Source organism: Leptonychotes weddellii, chromosome 2 (assembly GCF_054177405.1).
Source record: "Leptonychotes weddellii isolate Sample4059 chromosome 2, ASM5417740v2, whole genome shotgun sequence".
NCBI lineage: Eukaryota > Metazoa > Chordata > Mammalia > Carnivora > Phocidae > Leptonychotes > Leptonychotes weddellii.
In genome coordinates, this window is record NC_138370.1 from 163,936,639 (window position 1) to 163,953,868 (window position 17,230).

Genomic DNA, 17,230 nt, shown 5'->3' on the forward strand with positions numbered 1-17,230 from the left:
TATTATTTTGTTTCAGGAGTTTTGAAGGCCAGAACTCTAGTTTGGTTTAACTTCTCCATGCAAGGATAATGGAGTTGAATTAATTTTGATTTCTAAGGCCATAAATTTATGAACATATCATTGGACTCAGAGGTTTATACAACCAATAATTTAAGGTATTAATCTGTCCATTATAGGTGTCCATAAGTATGTATTGAATAAATTAATAAATGAGGAAGATTAATCACTCAACAAACCTACATTAGTGCCTAATATATATAATATACTGCACTAGTTGCTAATAATGCTAATAATCAAAACAGAGTAAGACACATTTTCAACTCATTTGACATGTTTGCTCAAAAGTAACTCCACTGAATCTTTCCCCAGGAACCACATTGAAAAAAACCACTCATCCCCACCCCACCTCCCAACCCACTCACCAACAGAAGTCTCTATGCCTCATCTCTGCTTTCTATCTGACAAATTTATATTTTGCTATTTATTTCTTTATTTTTAATTTTTTTATTAACATATAATGTATTATTTGTTTCAGGGGTACAGGTCTGTGATTCATCAGTCTTACACAATTCACAGTGCTCACCATAGCACATATCCTCCCCAGTGTCCATCACCCAGCTTTTATATTTCCCTGACTGAAATGTTTGATGAACAAAAGTAGGAATTGTCTGTTTTTTTTTTTTTAAGATTTTATTTATTTGACAGAGAGAGACACAGCGAGAGAGGGAACACAAGCAGGCGGAGTGGGAGAGGGAGAAGCAGGCTTCTCCCAGCACCCTGGGATCATGACCTGAGCCGAAGGCAGACGCTTAATGACTGAGCCACCCAGGCACCCAGGAATTGTTGTCTGTTTTATTCACTACATTATTCCTAGCACCTGGACTGGTGTCTAGAACATTCTAGCCACTCCATAAATGATTTTTGAATAAATTAATGAATGCACAGAATCCTTTCTTCAGTGAATCTGATATTTAGTGAAAGAAATTGGCAAATTAAACATGAAATGCAATAGGTGTTAAAATTGATGTAGCTGGTTAGACTTCGGAGAGCAGGGACTTTCTCTTATATGACCACTGTATATCCACAGTACTACAGTAAACATTATTTAAATGTTTATAAGTGTTATGATGAATGCTTGTTTTAAATAAATGAATAAATATTTATGTGATGTAAGGTTTTTAATCTATCAAAGAATGTCTATGAGGGTAAAATGTCCTGCATACTAAGGCACTCTGTTGGTTGACTGACCTTCAACATTAATTTTCTTTTAGTATTATTGGCTGGGGAATGCAGTCAGACTCATCCTTAGCAGAGAGTCTTCGTACCCAGATATCCATTTAGAGTGTGGGGAGGAGATGGCTTCACCCACTGTGAGGAAATACACCATGCAGATTTTAAATGCATCCGCTATTATAGACATGCAGCTAATATGTATATGTTGAGACCATCATAGAACACATATAGTCTGATTTCATGCTTTCAGCAGATATTGATTGAACACTTTTTATATAACAGGCATTATGCAAGGTAATGGGGATACAGTAGTAAATAAGAAAGATTTGGTTTTTGATTTGATGATAGGGTTGGCTATAGTCTGCTGTCTTACTGTGCTCTCTTTGCTTTTCTATTCCTCTACCTGACTTCTTTGGGATTAATTGAATATTTTTGGTATTCCATTTTAATCCCTCAGTTGGCTTTTCAACTGCACCTCCTCTTACTATTACTTACCTGTTTCCCTAGCATCTAGAGGTTGTAACATGTCTCCTGCCCTTATTCAGACTACTTAGAGTTAATATTGTACCACTTAGTGTAAAATGTAGTATCAGTAAAGTTCCATTTGCCTTCCTCCATCCCTTATGCTATTGTCCAATTTTATATCTATAAATGTAATGAATTCCACAATACCTTTTTTTGTTGTTGTTTTAAACAAAGTAAATAAGATAAAATTTTATATTTATTCACATATTTTCAACTTCCAGGGCTCTTTATTTTGCTCTTTACTTCTATCTGTAGATCTTCATATCGCATCGTTTCCTTTAAGCCTGAAGAAATACCTTCAGTATTTCTGGTAATACAGCTCTAGTGGCTATGATTTTTCTCAGCTCTAGTTTATCTGAAAATATCTTTATTTCACTTTCCTTCTCAAAAAACTATTTTTGGTGATTAACATAACATAATAAAAAACAAACAAACAACAACAACAAAAAAAAAACCTATTTTCACTGAATATAGAAGTCTGGGTTGAAAGTCTGTATATTCCCCCAGCACTTAGTCCATTGTTTTCTGGCCTCCATTGTTTCTGTGAGAAACCATTCTCATATTACTCTATCTCTATCTAGAATATGTCCTTTTATTCCAGATTTGGGTTTTTTAAGCTTTTTTTTCCATTCTTTTTCAGCAATTTGACTATGGTGTGCCTATACGTGATTCATCTTGTATATATCTTGATTGTGGTTCAGTAAGTTTCCTGGATCTGTACATTAATCTTTATAACTAAATTTGGAATATTTGGGCCATTTTTTTTTGCAAACTCTTCTCTCCTGATTCATCTGTTTTTTTTTTTTAAATTGTATTCATGTTAGACTACTCTTCTTAAATTACTAAAAATCTATTTACTTTTTAATCCCTTTGATTTTTTTGATATTTTGAAACTTTACTTCTCATTTTTAGAGTTTTTATTTGGTTCCTTTTTATAGTTTCAATTTCATTGCCAAAAGTTTTCAACTGTTTAGTTACTATGACCATCTTTTTCCTTAATGTCATTTTCTACTTACTTTGATATCTGTGTCCTCCCAGGGTCTGTTTCTATTGATCATTTTTCTTAAGAACTTGATTACGGGTCACATTTTTCTGTTCCTTTACATGTCTGCTCATTTTTGATAGCTCGATGGACATTGTTACAATGCATCGTAAGTAGTTTGGATTTTATCTTCTTTTCAAGTGTGTTGAGTATTGTTCTAGACGGCATTCCATAGCTACTAGCACTTCCTTTTGGTCTTACCAACTTTCGTTCTATTATTTGTTAAGATAGGTCAATTTTGGTTTTATATGTAGTCATAGGGTGTGGCCCTTACTCTAGGAAATGATCCTTACTCCGAAAACATAGCCTGTCTGAGCTCTCCAGTGAATGCCAGTGATACTTACTGCAGCAGTGTGGTTTCTTCCCTTCCTTCCTTTTTTTTTTTCTTTTTTTTCTTCTGGGTCAGAACTTCAACATCTCCCAGCATGACATGACTTCTGGTATTTCCATTCAATTCTCAGCCCTTCGGCAGCTTCTGCCTCCTAAGTATTATCAAGTCTGATCTTGAGCATGCGTCACTCAGCCCTTGATCAATGACTACATTAGTCAGTGTTCTCCAGAGAAACAGAACCAATTGGAGATAGATGGATATGTAGATAAATATAGAGACAATGAAAGATTGGCTCACACTACTATTGAGGCTGAGAAGTCCCACCATCTGCCAGGAAAGTTGGTGGTATAGTTCCATTCCAAACCCAAAGGCCTGGGAATAAGGAGTGCCAATGTCTGGGGGCAGGACAAGATGGATGTCTCAATTCAGGCAGAGAACAAATTCACCCTTCCTCTGACATTTGTTCTATTCAAGCCCTCAACTTACTGGATGATGCCCACTGGCATTGGTGAAGGTGATTTTCTTCACTCAGTCTACCCATTCAAATGCTCATTTCTTCCAGAAACACCCTCACAGACATATTCATAAATGATATCTTACCAGCTATCTCAGCATCTCTTAGCCCAACCAAGTTGACACATAAAATTAATCATCACAATGACCCACATTTAATCCTCACATAAATCCTCCCCTCTGACACACATACCAGTTCTCTCCTTTCTAACACCCTGTCCTGCAAATTCCAGTCACTCTGGGAGTCCAGAATTCTGATGTCTGTAAGCATGATCTGCACCTCTCTGAACTATGGAAATAACATGCCAACTAGGCAGAGAGATCCAGGGCATTTGTGGAACTCACCTCCTGGATTTCTTTTCTCTCAGGTACTACAGTTCTACATTTCTTGTTGTTCAGTACTTGAAAACAGTTGCTTCATATGGTTTGACCAGTATTATGGTTGCTTATAGTTGGATAACATATTCAGCAACATTTACTCTCTAAAAGCTGAATGTAGACATCTTTAATCTTATACTGCAGTAGGGAAGACATATGTCAAATATATAATTGTGTCATCAATTGTTTTAACTATATTCAGGATAATGCCATGAAAGAGAAATATAGGAAACTCTAGGAGCATATAATAGAGCTGTTCATAATCTAGCTTCATCTGTCATGTAAGGTTTTCCTCAGAAAGTGATATTGAACTGAACTCTCAAGGCAGACAGGAGTTAACCAAGCCACAAGGAGGTAAAAAAGAAAAGAAAAAAAAAGTTCAGTTAGAGGTAATAGCATCTGGAAAGGACCTGAGGTAGGAGGGAATATCACGTGCCCAAAGAACTGAAAGAAATTAATATCTAACATCTATTGAAAGTACATTATGAAATTATGAACAATCACTGTGCTAAATAAATGCTTTATATATTATCTCATTAGAGTCTAACAAATTTATGAGGTAGATACTATTACTAATTCATTCTGTTGTCGAGGAAACTGAGATTCAGAGAGATTCAATAAACTTACCCAAGGTCGTGACATACTGGGAACTGGTTCCAGGCTGTTTTACTACAGTGCTTGAACACTCAACTACTACACTTTAAGAGGAAAAGAGCAGAATTATCTGGTAGCAGAGAAAGAGAGGTGTGGACATAGAGGAAATTATGTGTAGTCTACAACCTGACTTAAGAAAGCTAAATTTCTCATTGAGGAGAAAGCACTATAAAAACAAGGTAGATTAAGGAATGCACTTGTCGTGATGAGCACTGGATGAGGTATGGAAGTTTTGAATCACTATACTGTACCCCTGAAACTAATATAACACTGAATGGTAACTATACTGGAATTAAAATAAAATAAAATAAAATAAAATAAAATACTTGCTTTTCCACATCATTTAGGGGACTTTGTTTATATCATTTTTAACATTTATGATAAATCATATTATTTATTTTGAAGGAAAAGACCCTAGAGAATTTGAATAATGTCTGTAGTCAAATAAATGTTGATTTGTTCATCTACCAGGAAGTAAAAACAACTTAGAAATCATATACAATTTATATTTAAATGTATTTCTAAAAGGGGCCTTTAAACTGTATTTTTACAACCAATATGTTTTAGTATAAGTCCTTTTGTTTTACAAAGAAAAGACAGAAACGCAAAGAAGTTTAATAACCTGTCCAAGGTCACTCAACTTGAAATAGTAAAACAGGGACTAAAATCTGGGGCTTCTGACTCCTTATTAAAAACAGCAAACTGTCTACCTTATAGTCCAGTTCAAAAGATGCTCCAAGGAAGAACATCATTAATTATCAAATTGGGGTGGAGTCAGGGAGTGACCATTAATAGTTCTGAGTGCTTGGGAAGCAGGAAGCTCCCTCCCCTACACCCAGACCTGAGAGCCCAGCAGCTGTTATAGATAGAGTGAGCTTGGCAGTTATCAGAATTTAAGGGGAAAGGAGGAAATCAAGCAAATATTTCTTGAGTGTTTGCCATCTACCAATTTCAGGGGTGACTATGGAGTTTGGCTGGACATCAAGAAATCAAACCTGAAGTAAAGGAGCTGGGTACAAGGTAAAACTAAAGTCTCTCTCTTACTGCAGATGGCTGGTAGAACATTTTCTTTCTAATTCCTTATCAGAGAAGGGTCTCACCCTATTGTAGGATGTGATACCCATAACAATAGAGTGTGCAGCAGGAATAACAGAAAGATAGAGCAGAGGATGGAGGAGGCCCTTTCCTTCAGGAAGCTTGGAGATACAACAGGGAAAGTTTACCAGAAGCAAGTGTGTTTGAATTGAGTTTTAAAGGCTGCATGGACATATTGAAGTTGATCATTGGTGAAGGGCCACCAGACTGCATACAATGGCAGGGGGGTTGAAATGTCACAAAGAAAGAGAAGCAGAATGTCTTCCTTGGGAAGCAATAATAAAACAAAATCCTAATGTCCCAGAGGAAGTTTACAAAGGAAACAGTACTTAGATGGGTGTGTCCCTCTACAAATGTACAAGGAAGAAGCCAACTAAGGAGTCTGTTTTATGTAAATCAGATTTATTTTATAAGTTTAAAAGCTTACTTAGATACTAATCAAGGAAATTAAATCAGGTCTTGTTTTGGTATTGAAAGTAAATTTATTCACTCATTTGTCAGACATTTATTGATCTCCTTTCATGTGCCAGACCATCAATTAGAACTTGGGATATCAAGTAAACAAGACATTTCACACCATGTAAGTGTCAAGGGCAGAGGAGGGACTTTTGTGAGTTCCAACAAAGGTAAGAAGAATAGCCTGGTCACGGGTTGATGTTCCAGAGCAAGAGGGTGGTGGAAATGCTGTTCAGAGAGTGAGGCACGGCCGGCTCATGCCGGGATTAGGGTCTATGGTAGGAAGTGTGATTTTTTTCCAAAGAATAGCGTGAAGGTTTTAGAAAGCGTTTAAGCAGAGAAATAATATGATTTGATTTATGTACCTACTACTTCACTGTCATCCCCCACACAAAAGATCTATCAGGTTTTTACCCAGTGCACACTGATGATGGAGTGGAACAGCCCCAAAGGGAAATAGATTAGCAGGCTTGTGGTCAGAACTCCTTATAATTCCAAGGTAGGAATTATAAAGTAGAAAAGCAACACATGATACATTTGCCAGGTCCATATTATAAAGATGGAAGATGGTCTAACCTATATTGAAATTGATTCTCTTGTTATTGCCTTATATTCAAACACCTTCTGAACTAATTTGGAGGGGGAACTATATATATATATAGATATATAATATCACCATGCAAATTCGGGCTCTGGGCACTGAGTGGGCAAGTTGATGATGAGTTGGACAGTTGTGGCTCTTGACACCAACAGTTGTTTCAAGCATTTACTAACTTGCCCACCCAAGTGCTACTGATTTTCCTGGACTCCTCCCCAACCATCTGAAGTCACATATACAACTCTATGCATTCCAGGGGTTAACAGTTTGTGAACACACCTTGCTTCTTTTGGAATTATTCTGCTTGAATAATTCTGTCCATTAATGTCCACTTGTGAAAAATGCAAAGGATTGTTGCATCTCTGGGCATGTCCACTTACGTTAATGAGGCTGCATATCAAGGACATCTATTGTCTCACTTTCAGGGAAGGCAAAGGTACTAACAGGTGATTGCGGTGTGACTGATTCATGCAGGGCATCTATGACCTCTGTAACCAAAGATGGGGAGTAATGAGAACAGAAAATTGTCACATGGGCCCCAACTCTGGTTTGAATATAGACATTTCAATCTAGTTAACTCTTTCAGTGATCTTCCTAACCTAAAGCTAAAAAAAAGCCACCAAATTTTACTCTTACAGCTTGAAAGACAGACTTGCGAGATTCTATTTCCACTTTCTAATGCAACATACAGAAAAGTTTTGAAAAGAAAACCTAAACAATGAGAAAAACAGAGCGGGGAGAAAAGGATTTCTTTTCTTTTCCTTCTGGGGTCCCAACCCTCTGCCTGTGATTGCCTGCTGAGCAGATGGCTGCATCCATACCCTGCCTGCCCAGCTTCCTGTGATAAGACGTGCAGCATGCCCGTTTCTCTCCGCAGACAGCATTAACAGAACCCATCGCATATATTCTAGGTTTCCTCTACGCTCAGAACAGCACCAAGCGCAGCATTAAAGAGCGGCTCATGAAGCTCTTGCCCTGCTCAGCTGCCAAAACGTCGTCTCCTGCTGTTCAAAGCAAGTTTGTTTTTGTTTTTTTTTTCTCCCCCCACGCCACATGTTTGTTTCATTCCTTTAGGTCTGCATGCACTCCAGTTCTCTGCTTCTAAAGAAAAAAAAGTCAATATATTATATTATGCAAAACCAAGTCTGTTGATGTACTCTTGCGTACCCAAATACCCAGCGGAACTTTTGTGTGATTGTGAGGCCCTTCCTGTCTGGCAGACTGATGGCCCAGTGTTAGTGACAAGAGCCTGGGCTCCAAAACATTTGGAAATTTCTGTTTGATCTGAGAGGTGAGAGTAGCCTTGCGATGACCATGGCCTAACTGGTTGGCAGGGCTGCTACACACTTCAACCTGCATCACCTTGTAGATTTCCTGACTCACATCTATGCATTTGGCTCACACCATTCAGATACCTGCCAAACTTCAGAAATATCACTAGGTTAGAAAAACTACTACAAAGTGGAAACCATTTACACAAATGTGAGGGTGTTTTTTCCTTTTTAAGATTTTATTTATTTGACAGAGAGAGAGAGACAGCGAGAGAGGGAACACAAGCAGGGGGAGTGGGAGAGTGAGAAGTAGGCTTCCTGCAGAGTAGGGAGCCTGATGTGGGGCTCGATCCCAGGACCCTGGGATCATGACCTGAGCCGAAGGCAGACGCCTAATGATTGAGCCACCCAGGCGCCCCGAGGGTGTTTTTTTCTTTGCTTACTCTTTCTCTGGGTTCTCTAGGAAAAGAGAACCAATATATACATGCATGCACACACATACATACATATACATGTGTAGACACACACATACATGTACACACATGTACATATATACATGTACACACAAACCTGTGTATAAAGGTATTTATTTTAAAGAATTGGTTCCCATGACTGTGGGGGCTAGCGTGTCTGAAATCCTTAGGGCAGGCTGGCAGGCTGGAAACTCAGGCAGGACTGGAGACTTCAGTCTTGATACGGAATTCCTTCTTTCCCAGGAAATCTGGTTTTGCCTGGCTGTTCAGCATGAGATGAGGTCCACCCACATTATCTAGGGTCATCTCCTTTACTTAGAGTCAACTGTTGGTAGATGTTAACCAGATCTGCAAAATACCCTGACAGCAACATTGAGATTAGTGTTGGTTGAAATAACTGGGTGCCTAGCTTAGCCAAGTTGACACAGAAGACTTTCACTCTCTCCACCTTCTCTTTCTCTCCAATTTTGTGACATTCTTGAGGAGTAGAAAGTAGGGGGTATCTAAAGGGCAATGCTTTATTTATTTTATAATGATGCTATATACAATTTATAATGAACATTTATAAATATCCTATGTTTACATTCTTTCTTTTTTTAAGATTTTATTTATTTATTTGAAAGACAAAGACAGAGAGACTGAGCAGAGAGGGGGAGGGAGAAGCTGACTCCCTGCTGAGCAGGGAGCCCTGCACAGGACTCAATCCCAGGACTCCGGGATCATGACCCGAGCCAAAGGCAGATGCTTAACTGACTGAGCCACCCAGGCGCCCCTGTTTACATTCTTTCATACACAATTTTTTAAAAGATTTTATTTACTTGACAGAGACAAAGCGAGAGAGGGAACACAAACAGGGGGAGTGGGAGAGGGAGAAGCAGGCTTCCCGATGAACAGGGAGCCTGATGTGGGGCTCGATCCCAGGACCCCAGAATCATGACCTGAGCCAAAGGCAGACGCTTAATGACTGAGCCACCCAAGTGCCCCCACAATTTTTTTTCAAACATCAAACCATTGTTAGAATCAGACAGAGAAGGTGGTGTTCTTTGGCAGTGACGAAACAGTATGAAGAATCTGGCTAGCACATTCTATGTGTGGGGCTCTAACCCATATCTTCACCAACTCTCTTTATATTCTGCCTCACCATCTTATAGGCACTGATGGGCTCAGTGTTGTAAAAAACGTGAATGCCCTGAAATTTCACTAGTCTCCACAATGCAAATGGAGAAAATACAGAAAGTACCTCAAACAACCCAATACATCCAGTCAAAAGTCCAAGGATAAAACAATAACTTATTTCAGTGGCATTGGTTAGACATAATATATCATAATAATAAGATTTAATTAATTCACTTATTCATTTGCCATAAATGTATTATATGTCAGTTCCTATTCCCATTCGGGGAGATATAGCAGTAAATAAAACAGCTTTAAAAAGGTCCTATCCTACTAGAACATTCTGTGGGGAGAGGGGACAGGACAAAATTACTTTTATTAATGACAATCTGATGGACAAAAAATTTAAATTATGGTTGAGATCCATTGCTTCAATTTTTTTCCATTCACTGGACACACCATGCACACTATCTCACAAACAAAAACATAATGTGTCATCAGCAACCTAAGAGGCCATAATCCCAGAATAATGCCCCAACCCTGACCATCCACAATATTGAAGCTGCAGACGTTTTTATTGCCACTATTTGTCAGCAAATGTTTGTTATTAGAGCCATTGCTTTCCTCCTTTCAAGTTGGAGTCAAAATTGCCAATTTACCAGATATTCACTGAAAACGTAGTCATTTGTACACAGTAGACAGGTAAAATATAACTTTAAAATGGATTCCTATATTCACTTGGGAAGAACAAAATTGCTGGGTCCTATTAACACTCTTCCTGCACCAATCCCTGGTAAAGTCAGACCCCAAATAAATGGGCAGGGAGGATGCAATGAAATTTTCAACTATAAGTGTGAGGGAAAAGCCAGGATCTTTCTTGAGAGGAAAAAAATAATAATAATAAAAGATACCAAAACATGAGCAGAATAATTCTAAAAACTGACATTTTTAGAAAAATAGGATTTCATAAAATCGGCTGATATTGAACTGATGCTAGACTTGGACTATGACCCCAAAAGTTCTGCAAATATAGCTCCCTTCCCCACTAGCCACCTGCCACAAGAACACCCCAGAAAACACATTAATTCCATTGCTGTATCAGAAGGGCATTATTTGTGCGTGGGTCCCTATCCATGATCTGGCCCTAAGGGGTCAGGCACAGGACTTAAAAAATACTATGAGAGTTAGAGCCAGGTGCCTGGAGGGGCAGAGGACCCTAGGCCACCAGGAGAAAAAGCTTGGCCACCGAATGTCTGCATGCTGGACCACAGAGAAGAAGGGTTGGCTTGACGGGGCTCGTTCTAGGCTTGAGTGAGCTGCACAGTGGCTGAGGGAATGTTCACCACATCCCATGAACTTTCAAAGCTTAGGGGCCAAAAGGTAGTTAAGAAGGGCCAATACTCATTCTAAATTCCATTCTCTTTTCCAGGAAGACAGATAAGAAAGGGCTCTTCATTCCTCAGGGCAGGAATGTGAGATTTATCAATACCATGCAAATAACAAAAGAAGAACTATTTCCTACAGAATGGCCAAAACTCCTGCTGAGTTATGGAGTGCTTAGGTTTCTAGTCAGAGCACTCAGAGTTTGAAGAGAGCCTAAGAAGACTTGTAGCCTCACCTCACATTGGGTTCCCAGACAGACTCCTCTGTCATTACCAGGGAGATGCTCTGCTTCATCAGGGAGACACCCGTTTGGTGGTTGTCAGCTTTAAAGAGCATTCTTCCTCATGCTCTGCCCAATCAGCCTCCTTTCTAACTTCCAAGCATATTGGTCCTAGTCCAATGCTTGAGAGTAATCTGTAGCACTTGCTCCTTCCTTCACAGGACAGTGCTCTTCCTCCTCCTCCCCCTCCTTCTCCTTCAGAGCTGGGAGGGCAAGTGGTTTATTCACCAAAGTCACTTATCTTCATGACAGTAAATGTAGAAAGCATAAAAAAAGATAAGAAATCACGCACACACACACAGACCACACAACACACTCCTAATCCTAGTGTATTCCTCTACTTTGAAGTAACTGCAAATAATAAGTAACATCTTTTTCCGTCAATGTGTGTGCATTAATGATCACATCGATACCAAATTTTTATCCTTTTCTTACATTGCATGCTTTCATACATATTAACCCTGTTATTAAAAATGTAAATGGAATTTTTAATGGAAGCATATTATTACATTGTAAAGTGACAGTATCCTGTTTTTGACCACATTCCCTGGCTTCTGAATATTTAGATTTTTTCCCTTTTTCCCTTTTCATCCCATAATATAATTAGCACTGGGATAAACATCTCTGTGTATACATCTGTGTATGCCTTTTAGATTATTTTTTTCCCAGATTTGGAATATTGGATGAAAGCATTACATTATGTGAATGCAAGCTTTCTCATGTATTTTAGAAAATTGTTTTTTTGAGTTGGCCTTTTAAATATTTAAACACATCATGTATATTACCTCTTGAGTTTTTTGTTACATAGATTTAATATCCTCAATATTTGGAAATTATACACATTTTATAGTCATTTGTTAAATGTAGACTTGAAATATTTCTTCTGCTGTTTGTGCTTCAAATGAAAGCATTAAAAGAAGTAGCACATGACAAAGAGTTTCTACATGAGACATTATTATAGCCAGTATTAAATTTTTGAAAATCAAACATATTACTCATCTTTAACAAAAGGAAAAATAACAAGCCCCAAACGTTTTGTGTTCAAGCATATTTCTTAACTATGAAGTTTGAGATTCTCAGGCAAATATCAAATTCTAAGTGCCTTGGAAAGATACTGGGGAACAACAAACATGGCAAACCCATGCAGTGGCCTCTGGTGGAATGGGAGTAAGAGACATGATTCAAATGTCTTCCTCCTGACATAAAACACCCCAACAAGAGTGAGAAATGGGATAGGGACTGAGGCTGGGACACCTGCGCTGTGAATTAAGGATTAGCTTTTAAGTTTGGGCCCCTGTGCCCTGTGTAGCCTATTGCCCCCTGCTCTTTGAGCACCTGACCCCAGATGCAGATAAGAGCACCAACCAGATATGGGAGCCTGGTTACCTTTACTGGATCCCACTCCCTGACTTTCTCATATCACTCATGGAAAGCTGTCCACTTGCTGAAATTAAAAACAACTTCCTTTCACTTTATGCTCCCCACCCACCATCTTACTGACCACTAAAGTCTGGTCAATTTTGTCTCTGAAATATCTTTTACATGTACTACTGTCTTGTGTGAGGGCTCTTGCTCAGACCCTCATTATCCCTTCCAAGAACTACCAAAAGAGGCAGATGGAGGCAGGGTGGGCTTTAATGTCATCCTGGCATGCATTTGAATTCCTCTTGTGCCTCCTACTAACAAAATGCCTGGAGTTATTTAATTAAATTACCTGGACCCTAAGTTTCCTTATTTGGTCATTTGTTCACATTATTTTTTTGAAAAACCATGTGTTGTCCACATGATTCTAGGCATTGGCTTTATAGTGGAGGATTAAGACCTATTAGTTCACTGTCTTCATTGAGTTTATATGGGAAGAAAGATGATAAACATAAAAACAAAGACAATCTCGGAAGGTGATGTGTATTATAAAATAAGTCAACCTGTGGCAAAGTAATGGAAACTGAATGCAGGTGGAAAAGGTACTTAGTCTGGATCAGGCAAAGCATCATTGATGAGGTGACTTTTGAGACCCAAAAGCACGAGGAGGCCCATGGTATGAGGGTCTGGAGAGAAAGTTCCAAGGAAGAGGACACAACAAGAGCAAAGGCTCTAAGGAGGGAAGGAGCATAGCTTATTCATGATACAAAAAGAAAGACCATTGGGATCACCAGACAAATGGGTGGTTGTGGGATTAAACAAGATAACTTATGCAAAGTACTTAGTACATGAAACATCATGAGTATGAATATATGACAAGTTATTAACTCAGTTGAGAGTCCCAGTCAGGTTCTCAGGCCGGTGTATTATTTTCCCTGTATAATGGCTGAGGAAACTGAGGCAAAAAGAAGTTAGACAATTTTGCCAGTTAACAGAGCTGGGATTGTGACTCCAGAGCCTTCTGTCTTCATCACTTCATCAGGCTGAGCTGCACTGATCACCTCTGATATTGACTGAGGAAGCCCTTTTAGGGTGTATAATTGTAGCTCTGTTTCACACTTGGAATCACAAGTCTTCAAATTGGAAGGAAACATGGGAAAGCATTAGGTCTGGTACTCTGCATCCAGGAAGGTAGGCCTTACATCCCCATTTCACAATTGAGACAACTGGGTTCTGATAGGTTGTAATAATTTGTGTAGAATCTACAATTGAGAAGTTGGAATGAACCCACCCCCAAAATCCGCTTAGTCCAATGCTAGAGATGCATTCAGTGAATGACTGCAAGATATAGGACTGTCATATCAATAGAACTCTTACTGGAAAAATTCAAGGAGAAGAGTGAAGGGGGGATTTCTTTTTTTTTTTAAGGTTTTTTTATTTATTTGAGAGAAAGAGTGAGCAAGAGAGAGAGAGAGAGTACAGGAGCAGGGGCAAAGGGAGAAGGAGAAGAAGATTCTTCTGCTATGCAGGGAGCCCGATGCCAGGCCTGATCCCAGGACTCTGGGATCATGACCTGAGCTGAAGGCAGACGCTTAACCAGCTGAGCAACCCAGGCGCCCTAAGGGGAATTTCTATCTAAGCAAAAGTTCATCTTATTTTACATGTTTTAAGTATTTAGTCTATTACAACAGCAACAACAACAATAATAGCCTATTGCAAGGAATATAGCCTATTTTATATGTGAAAAAACTGAGATCTATAGAAAGGAAAGGATATTTCAAAATAGCAGAGCTATTAAAAAAATCTAGGATGAGAAACTAGACTTAAGTCCAGTATTTTCCAACACTGAAATTCTGTGATTTGGTATTAGTCAGGGTTCTGGCAGGAAACACAAGGCACTCTTAAATGGGGCCATGGAAGGGAGTTTAATGAAGGGATTGTTTGCAAAGATAGGAGCGGGGATTCTAGACCCAATAAGGCTGGTGAAGCCCCTAAGACCCATAGGAGTGAAGTTATCACTTCTATAGCCATCATTACCAGAGAGGAAGAAAGCTACAGCTATACCTATAACTATCAGAGAGGGTTTCACAGCAGGGATACTGGCCCTTGGAAGAGGAAAGCAGCCACTACAACCCAACCTCCAGCCAGGAGGGACCCCCCAAAATAAATACCATAACCCCTCTCTTCCTTCTCTCTGATCTGTTGGTGCTTCCCATTGGGCGGAGGGCAAGGAGTTGAAATAATATCCATAGAGGCCAGTCTCCAAGCCCTAGAACAGCATGTAGAAGGGTAGAGGGAGGCTCTGGAGGCCAGCTGGAGGTGTTTTCCAGCTTCTCTATATCTTGGAAGCCAGGGGTTGGGGATCTACAAGACCAGTAACAATTCTCAGAATCAGTCACGCTGATTTGTGACTGATTGGAAGTTTTGTTCCCAGTTTCATGATAGGCTGACAACTGGCTGATAAATGTATGTTGATATTGAGTAGATAATTTTAGGATCAAGGAATTTAACTAGCTTTTTCATGAATGGCTTAGTATCAAGAAATCCCTAGCTACTCTACTCTAGGTGAGCACAAAAACTTTTTCTTTAAAATATAAATGTTGTCAAGTCTGTGGCTATATCTCCATGTCTCCTTATTAGATAACTGAGTAATTCATTGTGTCTCTCTATGCCCCAATTATGTTATTATAAAGTAATCATTTTTCCCTATTCATTCAAAGGACATTACGGTGACCAAAAGATTACTTACTAGATAATAATCAGGAACAAATGCAAAAGATAAAATATTAAACACTTGATTTTATGTGTCTGTATTTATATACATGTTTCATTTAAATTTGTTTCATAATATCTTCCCAGTAAATCTGAGCACTCCCATTCAATCAAAAAACTGATTCGCTAAATGAAAGCTTCATTCCAGTAGCTTTTGTTGTTGATTTGAGCAAACACAGGAGAGTGAATGCAATATAATAATTGTGGGGTTAGACGACTCCATCAGTATACTGCCTTGTATAATTGCAAAACATGATTTCCTAACTTTCACTTCAGATTTTTGGTATCAAATACAGCATAACATTTCAGTGTGTTCTGTTTTGCCCGGCAGCACATTGATCATGGAAAGTTTTAGATGTCTCTCTTGGAGAAGAAACATCAGCACTTGGCTGTTGGAGGATTTGTTTTCAAAAAGTGATTTAAACAGCTAACATGCTGTCAATTAAAAATACAACAGTAAACTCCAGGAAATTTTTAAAAATATTTAACCTTCTGAGAATTACTCAACCTCATGCTAACTCTTTAGTGACTTTAGGTAAAAACTCTGATCTGGGCATATAGTCAGGAAAATCTTTGTAGGAACAGAAGCATAACTCATGAAGGTTTGTAAACTTACTTTACAAGCAGAAAACAAGGTCCTTTAAATTCATTATATGTATGAGCCCTAAAAATGTTACATTCAAATACTCAGATGTTATTTTTATTTATTTAGCAAGCATCTAGTACTTATTATGTGGGTGGTACAGTTCTAAGTGCTTTGCACAGTTTAACTCATTATGGCTCTATAGGATAGACTCCCTTTATTATTCCCATTTTACAGAATAGGAAAATGAGGACTGAGAATCATTATCAGTAAGATGTGTGGGGGCAGGGGAAAAGGTTGACCCAGAAGTTAAGCTTCAGAATCTGTACTTCACCAGCTCTCCAGTTATGTTCAGTGTTTTGATTGGTTTTAGAGTTTTTTTTTTTTTCCACTTATCTGCTCAGCATAGGACAAGCCTTGTGCAGCCCATATTGTCCAGAGAGATGGTGGTAGCCCCTTGAATGAGTTGTTTCCCCTCCCTGGACCTCCGTCTCACCATCTACAAATGAGAAGCCCAGACTGTGTCTCAAATTCTCCTTCCAGATCTAGCATTGCAGGAGCCAATAAGATGGCACTTCTTATTCCTGGCTATGACAAATGATAGATGTTTCAAAGCTAGCATAAAATTTCCTCCTTTTATGGCACTTCACTACCTCTGGAAGCAGGAAGTGGGGAAAGTTAGAACTTCAACACTTAACCCAGATTGCATACCAGTCGGCGCTACTATTTACTTGCTGTAAACTACGTGTTTTACTGATTTGGATACTTGTCCCTGGCGTTTTTATGGTCTTTTGTAGTTTTTAAAATTCTTTATCCTGATTATCTCACTTTATCCTCGTTAAATTCATGAGAGAATGACAGATCACAAGGGTTATACTCTCCATTTAGCAAACTGAAAAATGGAGAGATTAAGTGGCTTGTCCAAAGCCACATAAGTATTTAGTGACAAAGGGAAAGATGAGCATTCTTTTTCCTGGTCCATCATATATTTGCCAAGAATCTTCATTAAACCAGGAATGAGTCTGAGTGTAAGAAAGACAGAGACAGGAGTCCCAGGACAGCAGTCTCCTTTTGGCAGGTTTAGTGGATTTCATTTCAACATGGCAGACATTTATGGAGCACTAATTATTTTTAAAAGTAATAGCTCCAGGAACAGGGGAACACATAA

The 17,230-nt window shown here is 38.8% G+C and overlaps 1 protein-coding gene across 3 annotated transcripts in view; it reads left to right on the forward strand.

The window, feature by feature from the left end:
• KCNIP4 (potassium voltage-gated channel interacting protein 4) overlaps nucleotides 1–17,230 on the forward strand; it is a 1,020,323-nt gene that overhangs the window by 922,655 nt on the left and 80,438 nt on the right. The window contains exon 2 of one of the 3 annotated variants that reach the window (XM_081812552.1): nucleotides 7,737–7,842. The exons of the other annotated variants lie outside the window; for them this stretch is intronic. Coding sequence (XP_081668678.1) covers nucleotides 7,737–7,842 — 106 coding nt within the window. The remainder of the gene's footprint in view (nucleotides 1–7,736; nucleotides 7,843–17,230) is intronic. 3 annotated transcript variants of the gene reach the window in all.